The sequence below is a fragment of the Apis cerana genome, linkage group LG3, assembly GCF_029169275.1.
Source record: "Apis cerana isolate GH-2021 linkage group LG3, AcerK_1.0, whole genome shotgun sequence".
NCBI lineage: Eukaryota > Metazoa > Arthropoda > Insecta > Hymenoptera > Apidae > Apis > Apis cerana.
This window is the reverse complement of record NC_083854.1, coordinates 6307208-6324646: the sequence shown is the minus strand read 5'-3', so window position 1 is coordinate 6324646 and position 17439 is coordinate 6307208. Positions and strand designations below refer to the sequence as shown.

Sequence of the window (17439 nt, the reverse complement as noted above, 5' to 3'; positions counted from 1 at the left end):
TAAACTGTTTCTAAAGTATACAAATTAATATATATATATATAATATTTATAAATATTATTAATATTATATTATTTATATTATTAATATTTATAATATATAATATATATATATTTATTTATCTATTTTTTTTTAGAAATACTGATTTCTTTCATTGATCTACATTTTTTTTTTATTTTTTCATTTTAATTTTTATTAGAATAGATAAACATGTATTTTGCTAAGATGTTCCTGTGCGCGTTCTAATTTTATCTTTTAAATAATTGGCCACTTGTGTTTGTGAATGTCTAATAGCTAATTGAAGAGGCGTGATACCTTCTTGATTTACGAGTAAAGGATCTGCTCCTGCACCTACTAGTTGTCTTGTAACAGTCATTTGTCCCGTTAATGCTGCCGCATGCAATGCACTTTCACCATTCTAAAAAAAATTTTTTATGAAATTTAAATGAAAATTATGGAAAAAGAAATTACAAAAAATATTTCAAATATTATTATGTACATCAATATTTAATATACAATTGATATATTATATTTTAAAATATAAATATATTTTTTATATTTGTTTGTAAACGATTTAAATAATATTTAAATAATTTCTTAACATTATTAACAATAATTTTATTGACTTTCAGTAGTTATTATATTATTTTTATATTTTTTTTAGAATTTAAAGTTTTAATTTAAGAGAAATACTTTTACTTACTGGAAGAATACCAAGAGATGGACGGTACTTGAGTAGCTCACCTACAACAGCGGCATGGCCCTTATGAGCCGCCTTAAATAATGGAGTCGCGCCATCCTATAAAAAAAAAAAAAAATACTCAGACTAGCTATTCTTTTGAAAAGTCGATCCTAACTTCCTCTCTTTGTACGATTATTCTCGACTTACATGTCTGGTGGCATCGACCTTCGCACCAGCTTTCAAAAGCCTCCTCACGACATGATCGTGTCCCATTTGCGCTCCTATCCATAAAGGCGTGGCACCATCGGTTCTTGCTGCATCCGTTTTTGCTCCGTGCTCCAAAAGAACTTCTAAGATACGCACGTGACCATTTTGAGCAGCAATAAATAACGCTGTGGCACCATCCTATAGAGTTTTTATAACTTTTAATTTAATATTTTTTAATCACATGTAAGAATAATTTTTTTAAATTATTAAGCAAGTATAATATTTATCATAAAATTTGAATTATCTCACCTTCATGTAAGCATTCGGATTGGCGCCTCTTTCAATCAAACCTTCTACAACATCTAGGTGACCGCACTGGCACGCGACGAAAAGTGGGGTACCGCCATCCTGCAATTGCAACCAGAAATTGTCGATCGTTTCAATTTCACCTGGTTACACGATACCTTTTATTTTATTCCAACTTACTATGCTACAAGAATCGACGATAGCACCTTGTTCTAATAGAAGACTGGCGATATCCATATAACCACCTTGAGCGGCGAAAAATAATGCTGTAGTACCTGTCTAAAAATAAAAAATAAAGTATAAAATATTTTAATGGACCAAGAAAATTGTATGAAGTGCCAAAAAATTTTTTAGATTTTATGATATGGAAAAAAAAATGATTATCTCCTAAAAAATTATTATACTATTTTTATAAATATATATATAATAGAAAAGAATACAAAACTAATAAATACTTTCGTCTGTGTTTCATATTAATTAAAAATAAAAAAATCGGCTACAGAAATCACGAAAGAAGAAGATATAAAATATAAATTTAGCTTCTTTCTTAAGAGGAAGTGATATTGTTTTTAATTCTTAAAATATTTAAAATATCGATTAAAAAGAGAATGATAATTTCTCAAAAAATATATCGATATAATTATTAAAAAAAAAGAGAAAGTAAAAGATATAAAAGAAGCAATAAAAATAATTTGTTTCGAAAATAATAGAATTATATATATTTAAGATGAATATTAATATATTAAAAAATTTAAACTAACATTTTATTATAAAATATAAGAAAGAAAAAGCATAAAAAAGAAAAACTTAAAATGATTATTTTAAATATTGAATATTAAATATTGTCGAATAATTAATAATCATTCATCTATTTAAATGTCACATTCTTCTTAAATTCCATAATCATTTATTTGAATGTTTTATGAATTTAACATTATAATTTTAGTGTCATTTATATTTCAACCTGTTATAAAATTCAAACTGAATTACAATTATCGAAGAAAATTTATTCTATAACATCTTGCAGATAATTGACAGTAAGAACGACATCCTGTCGCCTTTGTGGCGACATAGTACCTATTATAATATGTCAAAGATATCCTTTTGTGTCTGTGAAGAATCAATACTTTATATGTAGTTTACTTAATGTCTCGAGAAAGAATTGATGTATTATCATTTGAACTCTTTCCTCATTATAATAGAATATTTCGATTATTGTGATGTAAAATTCCAACATCGTAATAGTTTACAATGAGTGAAGTATAAATGGTATGAATACATCAATTATAAATGTAAAATATTATTGATAGAATATTATAGTTCTAACATTATGATTCTAATTGTACAAGTTCAATAAGTTCTAGACAATTGATTGATTTAAGTATAAATAACATTCAATATTAGTCTTTTCAATGTTAAATTTTATTGAAACCTATAATGAATCGGATTCCAAGTAATTGAATAAAAAGAGAGCGATTTCGAATTGAATATCTATCCATCGGTAAAGGAGAGAAAGTACTGGTGTGTGTTTCGAATATTCACGAAAGGAATAACGTATGTCCAGGCCAATGCAAGTCAAACCTGTTCAAGTATCAACTATATATGTACTTTCACTGATATTTGTTTCAAAGCATTGATGATCAGTTTAAAAAAAAAACTATCCCAATTCATTTGAATCGAGCTGTGCTTTTTTTATAGAATGAATAGTTTATTTATTATCGATAGAAATTATTAGAGTGTTCTCTAGTGCATATATATGTATGTTTCGTAGAGCTCCGATGTTTCTTCAACCATATCAAGCTGGGAGATACAATACCTATCCATTACAAACCGCAGAAATTCTATAATGACGACCAACCTGTCTATCTAGTCACAATAATAGATTCCATCGTGATCGAATATATTTTTTTTCATTCAACTTATATCGTTTTCAAAATTATACGGTATAAAAGACTCTTTCTTTTCAATAATTTATGACTGAATTGAAAATTCTTATAGTAATAATCTCTTGATAAATATTTAAAAAACTAAAAAAACAATTTTAATTACGATTAATTATCACACATTAATTTAAAAAATTTTGAATATATAATTCGATGAATCGAGAATCAATGATTTGCAAGAAATATGACAAAAATAGACGATAATTTTATGAAACAAATTCTGATATATGTCGCGAATATGAAGTGGAACGACATAAGTTATTTTCAGTTTCCTCTTCTCTTAGTTTAATTAATTTGTTGGATCGTGGACAAACATGGTAATTAGAGACAAATGGTGCACGGTACCTGTAGTGTTCTCACTCTGGTCCCCACTAAATGATCGTATCAATTAATGCTTACCGTTCAAAACGGAGAGGATGCTCGGATGGATGACGACCATCGTCGATTTATAATGAACTTGTTACTTCCTGTGAGCAATCTGCTTTCCAGCATACGCTATTTTAACGTTTTATGCGATATAATACGCTTTCGTGTGTTACGAGAATTGTTTATTTGAAATTCTTATGAAACTTCTTAGTAAAGTTTGGAAAATTTGTATCAGATCAATACTATGAAATCCTGAAACTGTTTTTTTACAAAGTAAAATATATTGTTTTCTTATTAATATTTTATTTTTACCGTAATTGTATATGTAAATAAATACCTGGAATTGAACATTTTCCATTTTTTTTTATAAAAATTTGCCAGTTTCTTGAACAATAAAAACGTAATATACCAATTTAATGTTACTATTTATGATTCAAGCATGACATAGGCATTTAAAGTAATACAAATAAGATAAGATTTCGATAAGTCAGATAATAGATAGAAGGTTTTACTTTCGAAAAATGTTCTTAAACTGAAACTTAAATTAAGAAAAAGATATTTAAAAACTGTAAATGAAGTATATAATATATACTTATAATAAATCTAATTAAATTATTATTTAAAAATAAAAATATACGCAGAAGATTTAATGAAGAATTAATGAATACGATATTTGAATAACAAGACAATATTGGTAATTATGAAAAGATTTGTTTCAATCGGTGGAAAGTCTGTTTCTTAAACGAGGCCAAATTTAAGGGATTAGTGTGTCACGAACGCCCACGCACGATTTTCAAGCTGATACCAGCAATTTGTGCAGAAACCGCGTTTAGACGGTTTGCGCTCCACGTGAGTTCTACGTGGCCGATTCCATATTATAGCAGATATTGCTATTGAAATGCATTAGAAACACGCGAACCTGCGTATACTGCGATGCAACCTAACATGCTTCGCTTCAGCAACCTTGAATATGCTTACCGACAAATATACATATTTAAAACGTTATAAACATATATTTTATATACAGGTATTTTATGTGCCAACTAGACTATTTAAGAGGCGAAATATTCAACTTCGTCGTATTCAGGTCGCGCTTTTTAGAAACTATAAAATAAATATATCTAATTGGCCGACGTTAATGAATTCACGTTTAGGCTTTCGATGCAAATAGAAATTTTCTCGTTGTTTCGATTCACTTTTGCTGATTCTTATTATATTATTTTTATTTCTTAGACATTGTTAATTGTTTATGATGAGAAGAAATCATTTGATTTATTCGAAAATTGTATTTCATATGATTGTTATCCATTTATCATCGCATTTTTGGAATACTATTCATTTTAAAATGCATCAGCATGATTAAGAAGAATACTTTTCACGAATCATGGCATTTAATTAAAAAATAATATTATTTTTTAACATAGAAAACAAAATCACGGTATTTGTTGAATTTGAAAGAAGGATACGTTCTCTAATCTCTTAATATGAATTAGAAACTCGCCTATCGACCACATAATCGACTTACGATTGAAGAAACAAGCAAAACAGTTCGTGATTAATTGCATCTTTCTCGCATTTATTATTCTATCATTATATTCTACTTTTCTTTTATTTTTCTCTCTTCTTTCAATAATTAGAATTGATTAAGAATTTATTTACATCGTGAATAAAGCGATAATAGTTTCAAAAATAACTATTAACAAAGTTCAAATTGCTATCAATAAAAATAATTTTAAAAATCGAGTTGTGATGATTGTGCATATTTAATCTCTACAATATCATATTTAGTTTCAAAAATTTTTTTTATTTTTTCTTATTTTGATATTGTTTTTTTTTTATTTATTCATTTATTTTTTATTTATTCATTATTCATTTTATACCTAAAAAAAAATAGTGAATGTAATTTAAATATTATATAAAAATTATATATTAATTATTATATAAAATTATCTTTAATGAATCACATATCAGATTTTTTAATTGAAAGCTAAGCAGATATTTTATAACCGAAAATCGCAACATGATCCCGTATTTTATCGAATTTGCATACAATACAGAGATTCTTGATGGTACCTAAGAGTATACGTGAGTATTCAGCGATAAATCGTTACGAGCCATTTAAAAAAAGCCACTCGACTGCTTCCTGGTGCCTCATGTTACATGTATACAAGCAACAAGCTTTTTATGTCGCACAGACTTTTCGAATCCTATGAATAGATCAAAAATTATGTTTTCTATTTTGGAAAACTTAGCAAAAGAACTATAGGCATCATTTTTTCTTCGTAATGTAACTTCATAATCAACAAGAACATAAAGATTCATTATCGGATACAAATAGAGCACGACATCATCAGTACAATATAGATCAAGTTAAAAATAGAAATTATCGAAGAATAATCAAATATTATCAAAGATATCTTTACCTTAATTGAGATTATTCAAGTATTATTGAAACTGTTTATATGATAAATATAATGGCATATTTGTAAAAAACATAGTCCTTTGGAATATTTCGTATATTTCCTTAAAATCATAAGAAAATTATAATTAAATTAAAGAAAATATACAACAAAAGACTAACTTTTAGCTATCATAAGAAGTATTTCCCTTCAATGGGTAACGGGGTTGCCAGGACGCGCACGTTCAACGGATTTCATTCATTCTTAGTTCATTCATGGGCCAGCTACGTGTACTCAGGACTTACCAGCCGTCTGGCATTAGGATCCGCCCCTTGTTGTAGCAATTCGGTGACCGCTTCGATATGGCCTCCAGCAGCGGCTAATATTAAAGGCGTCGTGCCATCCTAAAAATGAATGAAATAATCAATGATTTGCTAATAAAGATGATAATCAATGAAATCAATGAAAAATATTTTTTTCGATTTCTATCAAATTTTTTATTAAAAAGTTTAAACAAATTTTATTTAATTGATTATAAATTGATTGGCATGCATATTTCAATATGATCTCAATAATGAAAATCCCTCTGAATTACTTTCTAATTGATTTAAACGGACCTTGCAATTACTCACATAAATCAATAAACAAACACATATCATTAAACAGACAATTAAGATTCATAAATTTATCGTGTAATTTCAATCACTTATGCTTGACATTTGATACAGTTTCTACTTTCTATTATATTCCTGTATTATCGAATCACGTATCATTAATTGATAATTTACTATAATAACGACGATTGTTGTTCCTCAATTGATGTAACGACCAGTTAAATAGTCCAGACTTTAATGCTATGTTTAATTTAACTGATTGTTTGCAAATTAGTAAAAAAAAAAAAAAACGATAGCACAACTCGCCATGACATTTAAAAGAAGGTTAATATAAACTATATCTATTTTGACTACATTCCAAATTCTATATAATGAAGATAAATTTGATCATGTGCCAAAATAGAACGAATATCTATACGTGATCTAGTAAATTAGATGAGAAATAATGTTACTATTTACTCTTTCAATGACATATAGTGATTTGCATACTGAACCGATTGACCCAACGACAGATAGTCGCCTGATAATAGTAACTGATTTCTTATTTGTTTAATCTATCGTACGATATATCGTATCGAACGAATAATTTTTCCAATTTACCTTATCTTTGCAATCTACATGAACACGACCAGAATCTAAAAGAACTCGAAGACGTTTTGCATCTCCACGTGCCGCTGCCAGATGTAATTCCACATCCCAAGGTGATTCTTTCTATATAATAAAGAAAGGAAAACAAATATTTTAAAATTAAAGCAATTCATGAAATATTGATTTGTTTTCCTAATTTTTTTAGTAATCTATTTTTTCTTAATAATTTTTACAGACCCCAAATAATGATATCGATATGTATCGATACTTCGATGTATATATGTATATATCGATCTTCAATAATACAATCGATTAAATAATCATAATCAAGAGAGGTAAATGAACTATGAATTTATTCGACTGTAACTGAAATCGCATTATACGAAACTATGCAGTCTTTCACAATTTCTCTTGCTTTTCTTGTGAAACTTACAAATTTTTTAATATTTTTATAACATATAAATTTTTCAAATATTGTTTTAATTAACACTTTTAATATAATAAATTGAAATTAAATAATTATTATACATATATTTATCGTATACATAATGAAATTACGAAATGTGTAAATTCATAATTAAAATATAAATCGATGTTTTAATAGATATATAACATATATAACATATTTAAATAATTTTTTTATGCGATGTATATATCATCAGAAAACTTATCAGAGTGTAATATTATGTTTTTTTTAAATAATTTGTTTTCTTATGTTAAGTACATCAATACATTTTTTACGATTTCAATCCATTACTATAGTCATAAATACTTAAAATTATTATTCATTTATATGTATAATAATTATATGTATAATAATATTAAAATAAATTAAAAGATAAAGGCGATAATAGTTGTAATCATGCATATAATCAATGTAAAATAATGTAATTTATTATACTGTCAAGAAATGACATCAGTTCTCCGTAAATTTATTCTGATCTCATCTAGTTTTACGTTTCTAAATGCATACATATTACATAAAAGAGTATGATCAAAGTTATTCTCTGTCTATCACTATGTGCATATTTTAATAATAAATGAATATATAAATAATCATAAGAAAGATTATAATTATATTTTTTTACATTGTTTTTATGAGAATATATATTTTTTATTTTAAGCATAAATTTTAAATATAAATTTTGAAATTCAATATTAAATTAAAATTAAGTTTAAATTATAATTAAAATTGTTTATTTATTTATTTTTTATAAATAAAATAAAAATTTATTATATAAATTATTAAAAAAATTAATATTTTAAAAATTAAGTTAAAATTCGTTAAAAAAATTCTTTATTTACATTTTAAAATGCAATATTTCATTCAAAACATATCCAAATTGAATGTATATGTTATGTTGTATAATGGAATTTTAATGAAAAAAAAAACTTACCTTCATAGACATGTCGATGAGCACGTGTAACAAGAACGTGCGATTAATGTTTTATTGTTTTTAACAAAAAAATGAATAAGTGCACTTAACATTAATATTGTAATTGCATCGTAATGCATCAAGTATACTTTCGATTACATATTATATATTAACTTTACTTCTAATATACATGTAATAAATAAAACATGTTTTAACATTGGACACACTTTCGTATCACAGTTTATTTAAACGCGTAAGAGAACATTAACACACTTCTCATGTTTACGAAGGCACATCATAAGAGCATCATGATTTACCGGATGACTTCAAGTCACCGAATGTCCGATGGAACTGTTTGACAGTAATATAGGCAGAGAATGTTTCTTTTAATATCCGCTTGGTGGTGTTACCTGTCATAAAATTGTAACGGACACTATACTATCACAGTATATATATATATATGTATTTATAGAGTTTTATATATACTATATATTATAATATATAAATACAATATGATGTAGGAAATTTCAAAATAATTAAAGATAATAATAAAAAATAAATTTTATTATAAAAACATAGGTTATTATTGAATTTATAATGTATTATTAATAATTTTATATTTTTTCTTATTTCTTTTTATAAAATTATTTAATTTCGTAGAAAAAATTTTTGATTTGGCGCGCGCTAGTGTTTCTATTGTCCAATCAAATTGGATAAAAATTCAATATACGTCACATAATTCGTAAAAACCCTAAAAACGCTTAACTTAATATGCATAAAATTTTTGAATAAATGAATTTTGATAGTTAATTTCAAAATCTATGAAAAGAATTCAAAATTTTTAATATCTCAAACTAAAATATATTCGAAGCTATGAAATTAATATCTATTAATAAATATTTAAATTGATAGAAATATATAGAAATTTATTCTCTATGTTGGTGAACTTGATTTCGTTTTATGATATTCACACTATCATAAAAGTTCTTTTCCGTAGGAAGCCATTTCACGGTGCTCTTTTAGTAAGTAAAAATAAGAATTTATTTTAATTTATAATTTCATAATATTATATTTTTTTACACAAAAATGTAATTTCATATAAATTTTATTGTAGATATAAAAATGGAAAACGATAACGGAGTACTTGTTGACTTATACATCCCAAGAAAGTGGTAAATAATACACGTGGATTGTTATTTTTTATGATATAGAAATAATGTATTTAAATAAAAATTGTAAATATAACTGAAAAAAGAATTAAAAATTTAAATAAATTATAATAAATCATATATTTTATAGTTCATCAAGTAATCGTATTATACATGCTAAAGATCATGCATCTATTCAATTAAGTATTGCTGATGTTGATCCTGAAACTGGACGCATGAGTGATTCTCAAAAAATGTATGCAATTTGTGGAGCTATACGCCGAATGGTACGTTTTTTAAATTTTTTTTAAATTTTATTTAATTTTTAATTTTTTATTATTTATTTATTTTTTAGGGTGAATCTGATGATTGTTTGGTAAGACTTGCAAAAAATGATGGTATATTACCAAAAAATTTTTAACATATAATTCTTTTATTCTTTCAATAAAAATATAAAAATTTAAATAATGTGTATTATTGTATTAAACTATTGACTTAAATTATATTTATAAACTTACAAAAGTTTTTTTGTATATATAATTTATTATATGATTTTTGTACATAGAGTTTTATATATGAAATGGATCATTATATACACATATAGAAAGATAATTTTTTAATATTTCATGCTTTTTTTGACGGAACAATTTTTTTTACTAATTCTATTTCAAAAATTTTGTTTGCAATAATTATATAAAAATAAAAATTATTTTAAAAATATAATTGTATGTGTCAAAAAAATATGATTTCAATTGCATTTAACAAAAATTTATAAACATGTTAAAATATATATATCCATTTTAAATTTTATATTATATATATAATGTGTTGAATAATAAGAATTAGTACAAATTTTTAAATACTTTGAAGAATTATCTCATATTTCTTAAGAATGTATATAGTATAAGTATAGTCTCTTAATTTATTATTGGACATTATTATTCTAATCAGTAGCAATCAAAAGTTATAGTTTTTTCATGTATTTTTAAATGTATTGAAATTTTTAGCAGAATTATAAAAACTAAGCAACATTTATTAATTGATAATAAAAATATTTCATAATCTTGTGCATATATTACGATTGGGAAAATATGGAAATTTGTAATTATTCAATATACTTTAATTCCAAAAAACTTCTATATATTAATATTATTTACTGGGAACTTGATTTTTAAGCATAAATATTATTAAAAAATGATGGAACTGATATTTTAGATTTAAAATATTACCCTGAGCATATTCTATTGATGTTATGTTTTTGTTTTTGATCAGTATGATTAATCCATGATTAGGCCAATAAATTACATATAGATTAATATTTTGAAAGATCAATTCTCAATCACATATGCAAAATTTTAATTTCATATAGTAAAAACTAATATAATGTATTACTAGATATCACTAAAAAAAGAATATTATAAGCATAAAGAATTAAATTTTTTTGGTACTTATCAATATTTTGGAATCAATAAAAAATATAATAGTAATATCATATAAAATTTAAATATTACTTGGATTAGTTTAATGAAACATTATATTTTAATCTTTTTTGTAACTACTATTTTGTTACAAAATGTCTTGAGCACTACAAATCTATTTTTTTAACTAAAATTTATACATCTAATTGCAATGAATGCAGAAATTTTCTTAGAAAATAAAATTACTGGTCAATTATTCAAGGCAATCTATGATTTTATAAATTTCATATATATCTTACACTATTTTTATACACAGTTAAGCCTGTGTATCAGACATTTAACACAGGAGTATCTGATAAGGAATGAACGCGATTGAATCTACGATTTTTTAGACTTGCAATCGCTTCTGCAAGATCTGCTCTTTTACTAAAAAAATCAACTATTGCTTGACCTGTTAAGGCAGATGCCAAAAACTGTTCAACACTTATTGTCCAATCTGGACCAGTAGATGCAACTATGTTTGATGGATTTCCATTACGATCATGTGACTGAAAATCGTTATTTATATATAATTTGTAATATATTATGAGATGATTTATGTAATATAAATAATATGTTACCCGTTCCATAATTGAAGATGTTTGTTGAACAGCAATAGCGGCTAGAAGTAAACTATCTTCAGATTCATCTCTACCAACATAAAACTTTTTGCCAACATCGCCTAATTGAAGTAAAAGTGTACCTATATATTAAAAACATTTTTTTTTATTATTTATACAATATGGATTTAAATAGTAATAATATTTTTATACTTGTAGTAACATATAATTTACCTATTGAAGCTATACAATGATAAGTTTCTTGTTCTTCTGGTTGTGCAGGAAACATGTCATAAAGAGTTTTCCATAATGCAATAAAATGTCCTTGTGACATTTTTGGCACAGTTTTAAGATCCAATGGACTATCTTTGGATGCTATCATAGAACGTAAACTACCCATACTTTGAACTTCCCATGATTGATCTCCTTGTTGGCTGGTCAAACTTGTCGAGCGAGATAAAGTACCAATACTAGGTTCTTCTGCTAAACTAACTGGCATTTCCAAAGAAGCAACGCTTTGTTCCATACTATCAAAAAAATCTGTAGCTTCAGCTGCTACTTCAGCACCATCTGATATTAATTATCCAAATAAATATTCTTTTATTATAATATTTTTAAGTATAAAATAATATTTACCAGAATGTGTTGGTGATTCAAAATCAGCTGGTGTAAGTAGTGGTGGTAAGTGTAGAGTATATAAAAGTTTTAATCTTTGTGTTAAATCTGCAGTTGCTGTCATACCAATTGCTTGTACTAATTCCCGAAAGTTCAGTAGACCATCACGATTACGATCCATTAACTGATAGTACAATAGTACTTATGAACATTTTCTGTATTTGCTTGATCTTATTCAATAGAATTAAGATATACATAGGTGTTAATTCTCTAATATTTTTTATCAATTTTCTTTTTTCAGATACAGGTAACTATACTTAAAAAAAAATTACTTTTTAAACTTAATTAACTTACACGGAATAATCGGGCAGCGAGAGATTCAGCTTGACTACATTTTCCCCACGGGGATAAACCACCAAATAATATTCTAAATAATTCAAAATCTATTTTATATGCTTCATAAGGGGGCTGTGTTGGATCATAACGATCAGGTTCAGATTTTCGTTGACTCATTAATTCTTCTCTTACTAAATTTAATAAATCCTAAATAATAATACAATTATTTTTTAAACAGTTTTATATATATATATATTTTTTTAAATATATATAATACCTGTAATTCTTCCATTGTCATATATTTATCAACAATAACACTCCTAATTACATTTTTCTCAATTCCATCTTCTAAACTTTGAACTACCCTCAATCTGTGTTTTAAACGAAGTCTTTCTATTCCACCAATAGTCAAAGATCCATATCTTGAATATGCTTCATATATTAAAGTTTGAACAGATATACTCTAAATTGACGAATATACATAAATGTAAATAGACAGAATTTTTAATGCTTATAAATACAATTTAAATAAAAATATTCTTACTCTATTAGGAGTAGCACTATCAACTGGTCTAGGAAGTATAAGTCCCTCATCATTGTATACACCCCCAAGATAATCTGTTAATAACTGCATTGCTTCACCATCGTCACGGCAATTTAATAATTTATCTTGGTTCCACTCCAGTACTGTCAATGCTATCTGACACAGGAAGAAAGACCTGTTTACTTCAAATTTCTTCTGTACGTAATTTATTCTGTATTTATTAGAAAGAATGTCAATAAAATTCAATATTTTGACTAATAAAAAATAATTAAGGAGCTAAAAATAAAATATATATAATAAAATGTGTTATACCTGGAAAATTACTTTTGCTCCATCATAGAAAAAACAATCCATTATATTTACTGCACTACTTGTTGGCATAACGCTTAAAAATATAGTTAAGAACCATGAAAGTGATATAACTTTAATAAGACCAAGTTCTTGCAATCTAGCATGTAAAGTTGGTAAATGTTCAGCTGCTAATTCTTCTAAAAGACCTTGATCAACAAGAGCACCGACTACTCTTCTATCATAATAATCGGGTAATAATGATTCACATACATTACATAATTGCCAAAATGCAGATTCTTCTGAGCAATAAATTAATAGTACTGAAGCTACTATATTCATGGCTTGACAATAACCTATTTCAAAATAATTAAAATGATAATTTTTTGAAATTTTTATAGCAATAATTACAAATAAAATTTTTACCAATTTGTGGATTTTTCCAAGCATATGCAGAAAGAACTCTTCTTAAAGCACTGATACCAGTATCAGATTGAAATGCTGGGTGTTCAGGTAAAGATCGATGCAAATCTCGTTCTATTTCTTCATTTGCTTGACATGATTTACCTAAAGATTGATCAACTAGTGATTTATATAGTCCTGGATTCATTACCATTTCATTTAAAGCACCTATAAATAAATTGAAATTATATTACATTAATATAATTGTGTGAATAGAATTATATTTATTATATTACCAGAAAAAGTAAGCCAAACTTCTCCTCTAAGAGATTGTGGTACACCTTGAATTATAAGTTTTGCTGTCTCTGTTGTTCTGTACATTGTAATTCCTCTGCCATATTCTGCAAAATGAAGTTCCCATTGTTTTTCTTTAGCTTCTTGTTTTAGTGCTGCTTCATTAGTTAATGGGGCTTTAAATAAAGTCATTAATGGTGGTTGTGGTTTCCAATCATTAACTGATTTAGTTTCTTTGCAATTGCTGTCATTATGTTGTATAATATTTTGAGAAAATACATGATCAATATTCCTATATCAAAATAAAATATATTAATTAAAATATAAATATATTATTAAATTGTAATAAAAATTAATAATATAATGTATTATATTATTATATTATATTATTACATTATATAGTAATATATAATATAATAATATAAAATTGTAAAATTAGTAATATTATGTAAAAACTTACAAATTTGATAATTTAGATCTTGCTAATAATTCAGATATTTTTTGCACAACAAAATCACGATCATGAATCTGAGCAAATAAAAATGAAGATCGAGCAGTTGTCACTAGAATAGATTTATCTATTCCTGTACTGGATGATTGATTTTCAGCAGGTTCAATAAGTCTTACTTCTCTTAATGGTATAACTAAACTTACTAATCCTCTTACCTAAATTGATAAAAATATTAAATGGCATTATTAAGTATAAATTTTTATATAATAAATTTAATTAAATTTTTATATTTAATTATATTTACCCTGCTTTCAAAACAAAGATAATTTTGAGAAAGAAATATTTTTCCCCATACATATCTTTTATTATATGGTGTCCATAATGTTGCATCAATACTGCCATCCAATTTTTCAATACCTGGCAATCTGAATTGTAACCTATAAGCTTCAGAATGTGCTCGTGCATCAAGATCCCTTTTCAAGAAAGATGGTTTTTTAGGTACATTTTTGCTGTAAATATAATTATCATTGTATTAATATATATAAATTTTATTTAAAATTTTCAAATCACCAAATACCTTAATTTGCTTAATAGTTCCCTATCTTCATTAAAACCACTTTTTTCGTCTATAAGTCTAATAAAAATAAAATAATATTAATTTATTAAATGTATTTTTTTATTTTTATTTTGATGTAGTTGATTATACTTGATATAAATAATATTACCTTTTCATAGCAATATTTGTAAGTTGTTCCATTAATGAATATGTTTCAGATTTATGAAGAAACATTGAAAAATAATGCTATAAGAAAAATAAAAAAAAGTTATTTATTATAAAAAATATAATATCTTAAATAATACAATATCTTACAATACAATAACAATATCTTTACCTCTTTACTTTCTCTTGTTACAACTCGTATACTATCTGGAAATAAGATGGAATTAGTTTTACTTAATTCAGTAATATCAGCCCATCTTATAATTAATTTTGTTTCTCTTGCCAAAATATAGGCATAAAAACACATATGATTTATTGATAAATATAACCATCCTTGTCTAGGTAAACGAGATTTCCAATAACTAAAAAAAAATGCAATATATATAAAATTTGTAAGTTTTATTAAAATTTTTAGATATATTTTTAGATTAACAAATACCTGCATGAATAATAATTGACTAATTTATCTTCTTTTGGTATATTAAAAAGTTGATGAAATTTAAAAGATACAGTTTTAAATGATTCTGGATCCTCTTCTGTGAAATAATATAAGTTTTAATTATGTACAAATTTTACTTTTTAATCAATTTCATAATAAACAATTTACCATCTGCAAATTGACAATCTGGTACATTGTTTGCAATAATTGATTGTATTTTACAACAAACAAATTCAGTAATTTCTTCTTCAGTATCAAATGATGTTAAAGTATCCATTAAATTAGAATGAAGCCATTCCCAATCTTGTAAAATTTCTTCATGTGTCAAAGAGCATGCAACTGCTATAAATTAAAAAAAATAAATCAATATATTTATAAGTAAAAATTTCTGTTAAGATATCTTACCCCAATAAACTTCTGATGATGGTGTTTGATGTAATATTCTAAATGGTGGAGGTTTAGTGTCAAAAACACTATCCAATGTTCCTACCAATATAGAAGTAAGACCTTTTGTTTTTCCATGTCCTTTACGACGTTGTAAAACAAAATATACAGTTGCTTGTTCTGTTATCCTATATAATAAAAATAATAAAATAAAATCATTTTTCTTTAAGAAAAAATATAAATTCACTTATTCATTGTAAAACACAATAATTATAATTATATAATATACTATTTATATTTTTATTATATAAAGTTAATATCAAATTTTTTTATATACTAAAAAAAAGATAAGTATAATAATTTAATTGCATAATAATAAATAAAGTATTTTAAAATAAAAAAAATATTTTAAAATAAAAAAACAAATTATAAAAAACATAACAAATATATAAATATAAAGACATAATAAAAATATAAAAAACTTTAGTTAATAAAAACTGTAATTTTTATTTTTGCAATTTATAATATTATAAAACAACATAATTTCGTATATAATATTATACTTATAGAATATTATAATTACAGAAATATACATATCAATGAAATTTTTCACTTTTCATTTATACTTTATTCATAAAGTTTTGAAGGGGAAATTAATATCGTAGATAATTAATAAAATGATTTTAATAGCGCGAATATTTCTTATCATTAATAAACCGTATCTCTTATGTGCAATATATTGTAATTTATATTTTTATACTAAATGATAACATATAGAAAAATATAGCAATAATTTAAAATTCTTGACATATTAGAACTTTAAACATTTCAAGATATTTAAAAATATAATTAATAAATTTTTTTAAGGAATATATTAAATGTAATATCATTAGTTATATTTACGAAGTATAAACAAATAATTTTAATTAAAAAATTTACAAATTAATTAAAACAATAATTATTTATATATATGAATTAATAGTTAATTTTGAATATATTAATTGCTCGAAGATTACTAAAATTCCTAAGTATTTGTCTGTCAGCTGTCTTTGACATACGATGTAAACAGTAATTGTAACAGAACATAGAACATTGTATACACGTATTAATTTACCAAAAAGCATTTGCCAGTAGAACCTCTTGTGGCTTCACCCACATATTGATCACTATTGTTCCAGCACATATGGTACTAACGATACAAATTCAAACACACTTTATCCAAGACACTAGCAAAATTCGTTGCCTGAGTAATAGAAAAAATACTTGCCAAAGATAAACACTAACATGAACTTTATTACAAATCACGTCAGCTGCGTCAATT

The 17439-nt window shown here is 24.8% G+C and overlaps 3 protein-coding genes across 6 annotated transcripts; 1 reads left to right on the top strand and 2 right to left on the bottom strand.

Annotated features, from left to right (window-relative positions):
- Positions 1-162: 162 nt before the first annotated feature.
- On the bottom strand, positions 163-8831 carry LOC107997327 (ankyrin repeat domain-containing protein 29). Of its 3 annotated transcripts, XM_017055850.3 has the most exons (8): positions 8501-8831; positions 7116-7226; positions 6207-6305; positions 1374-1472; positions 1197-1295; positions 888-1085; positions 702-797; positions 163-416 (listed from the first exon to the last, which is right to left on the bottom strand). In XM_017055850.3, exons 1-8 carry the CDS (start codon positions 8510-8512, stop codon positions 219-221), a joined length of 912 nt encoding a protein of 303 aa, XP_016911339.1. In that variant the 5' UTR covers positions 8513-8831; the 3' UTR covers positions 163-218. The 3 variants fall into 3 exon arrangements, with proteins under 3 accessions (XP_016911339.1, XP_061928505.1, XP_016911340.1); XM_062072521.1 differs by lacking the exons at positions 7116-7226; positions 8501-8831 and adding an exon at positions 6822-7032; XM_017055851.3 differs by lacking the exons at positions 7116-7226; positions 8501-8831 and adding an exon at positions 6534-6853.
- Positions 8832-9377: 546 nt separating this feature from the next.
- Positions 9378-10095, top strand: LOC107997328 (small ribosomal subunit protein eS21). Its single transcript, XM_017055852.3, has 4 exons — positions 9378-9501; positions 9594-9651; positions 9779-9914; positions 9983-10095. The coding sequence occupies exons 2-4, from the start codon at positions 9602-9604 to the stop codon at positions 10046-10048; spliced, it is 252 nt and encodes an 83-aa protein (XP_016911341.1). The 5' UTR covers positions 9378-9501; positions 9594-9601; the 3' UTR covers positions 10049-10095.
- Positions 10096-11143: 1048 nt separating this feature from the next.
- Positions 11144-17373, bottom strand: LOC107997330 (TBC1 domain family member 9). Of its 2 annotated transcripts, XM_017055853.2 has the most exons (19): positions 17233-17373; positions 16140-16306; positions 15903-16076; positions 15735-15831; positions 15468-15657; positions 15300-15376; positions 15152-15208; positions 14879-15083; positions 14584-14789; positions 14126-14415; positions 13854-14057; positions 13452-13783; positions 13140-13295; positions 12873-13058; positions 12614-12802; positions 12281-12443; positions 11879-12214; positions 11666-11787; positions 11144-11593 (listed from the first exon to the last, which is right to left on the bottom strand). In XM_017055853.2, exons 1-19 carry the CDS (start codon positions 17274-17276, stop codon positions 11375-11377), a joined length of 3414 nt encoding a protein of 1137 aa, XP_016911342.1. In that variant the 5' UTR covers positions 17277-17373; the 3' UTR covers positions 11144-11374. The 2 variants fall into 2 exon arrangements, with proteins under 2 accessions (XP_016911342.1, XP_061928475.1); XM_062072491.1 differs by having other exon boundaries at positions 11144-11787.
- Positions 17374-17439: the final 66 nt, after the last annotated feature.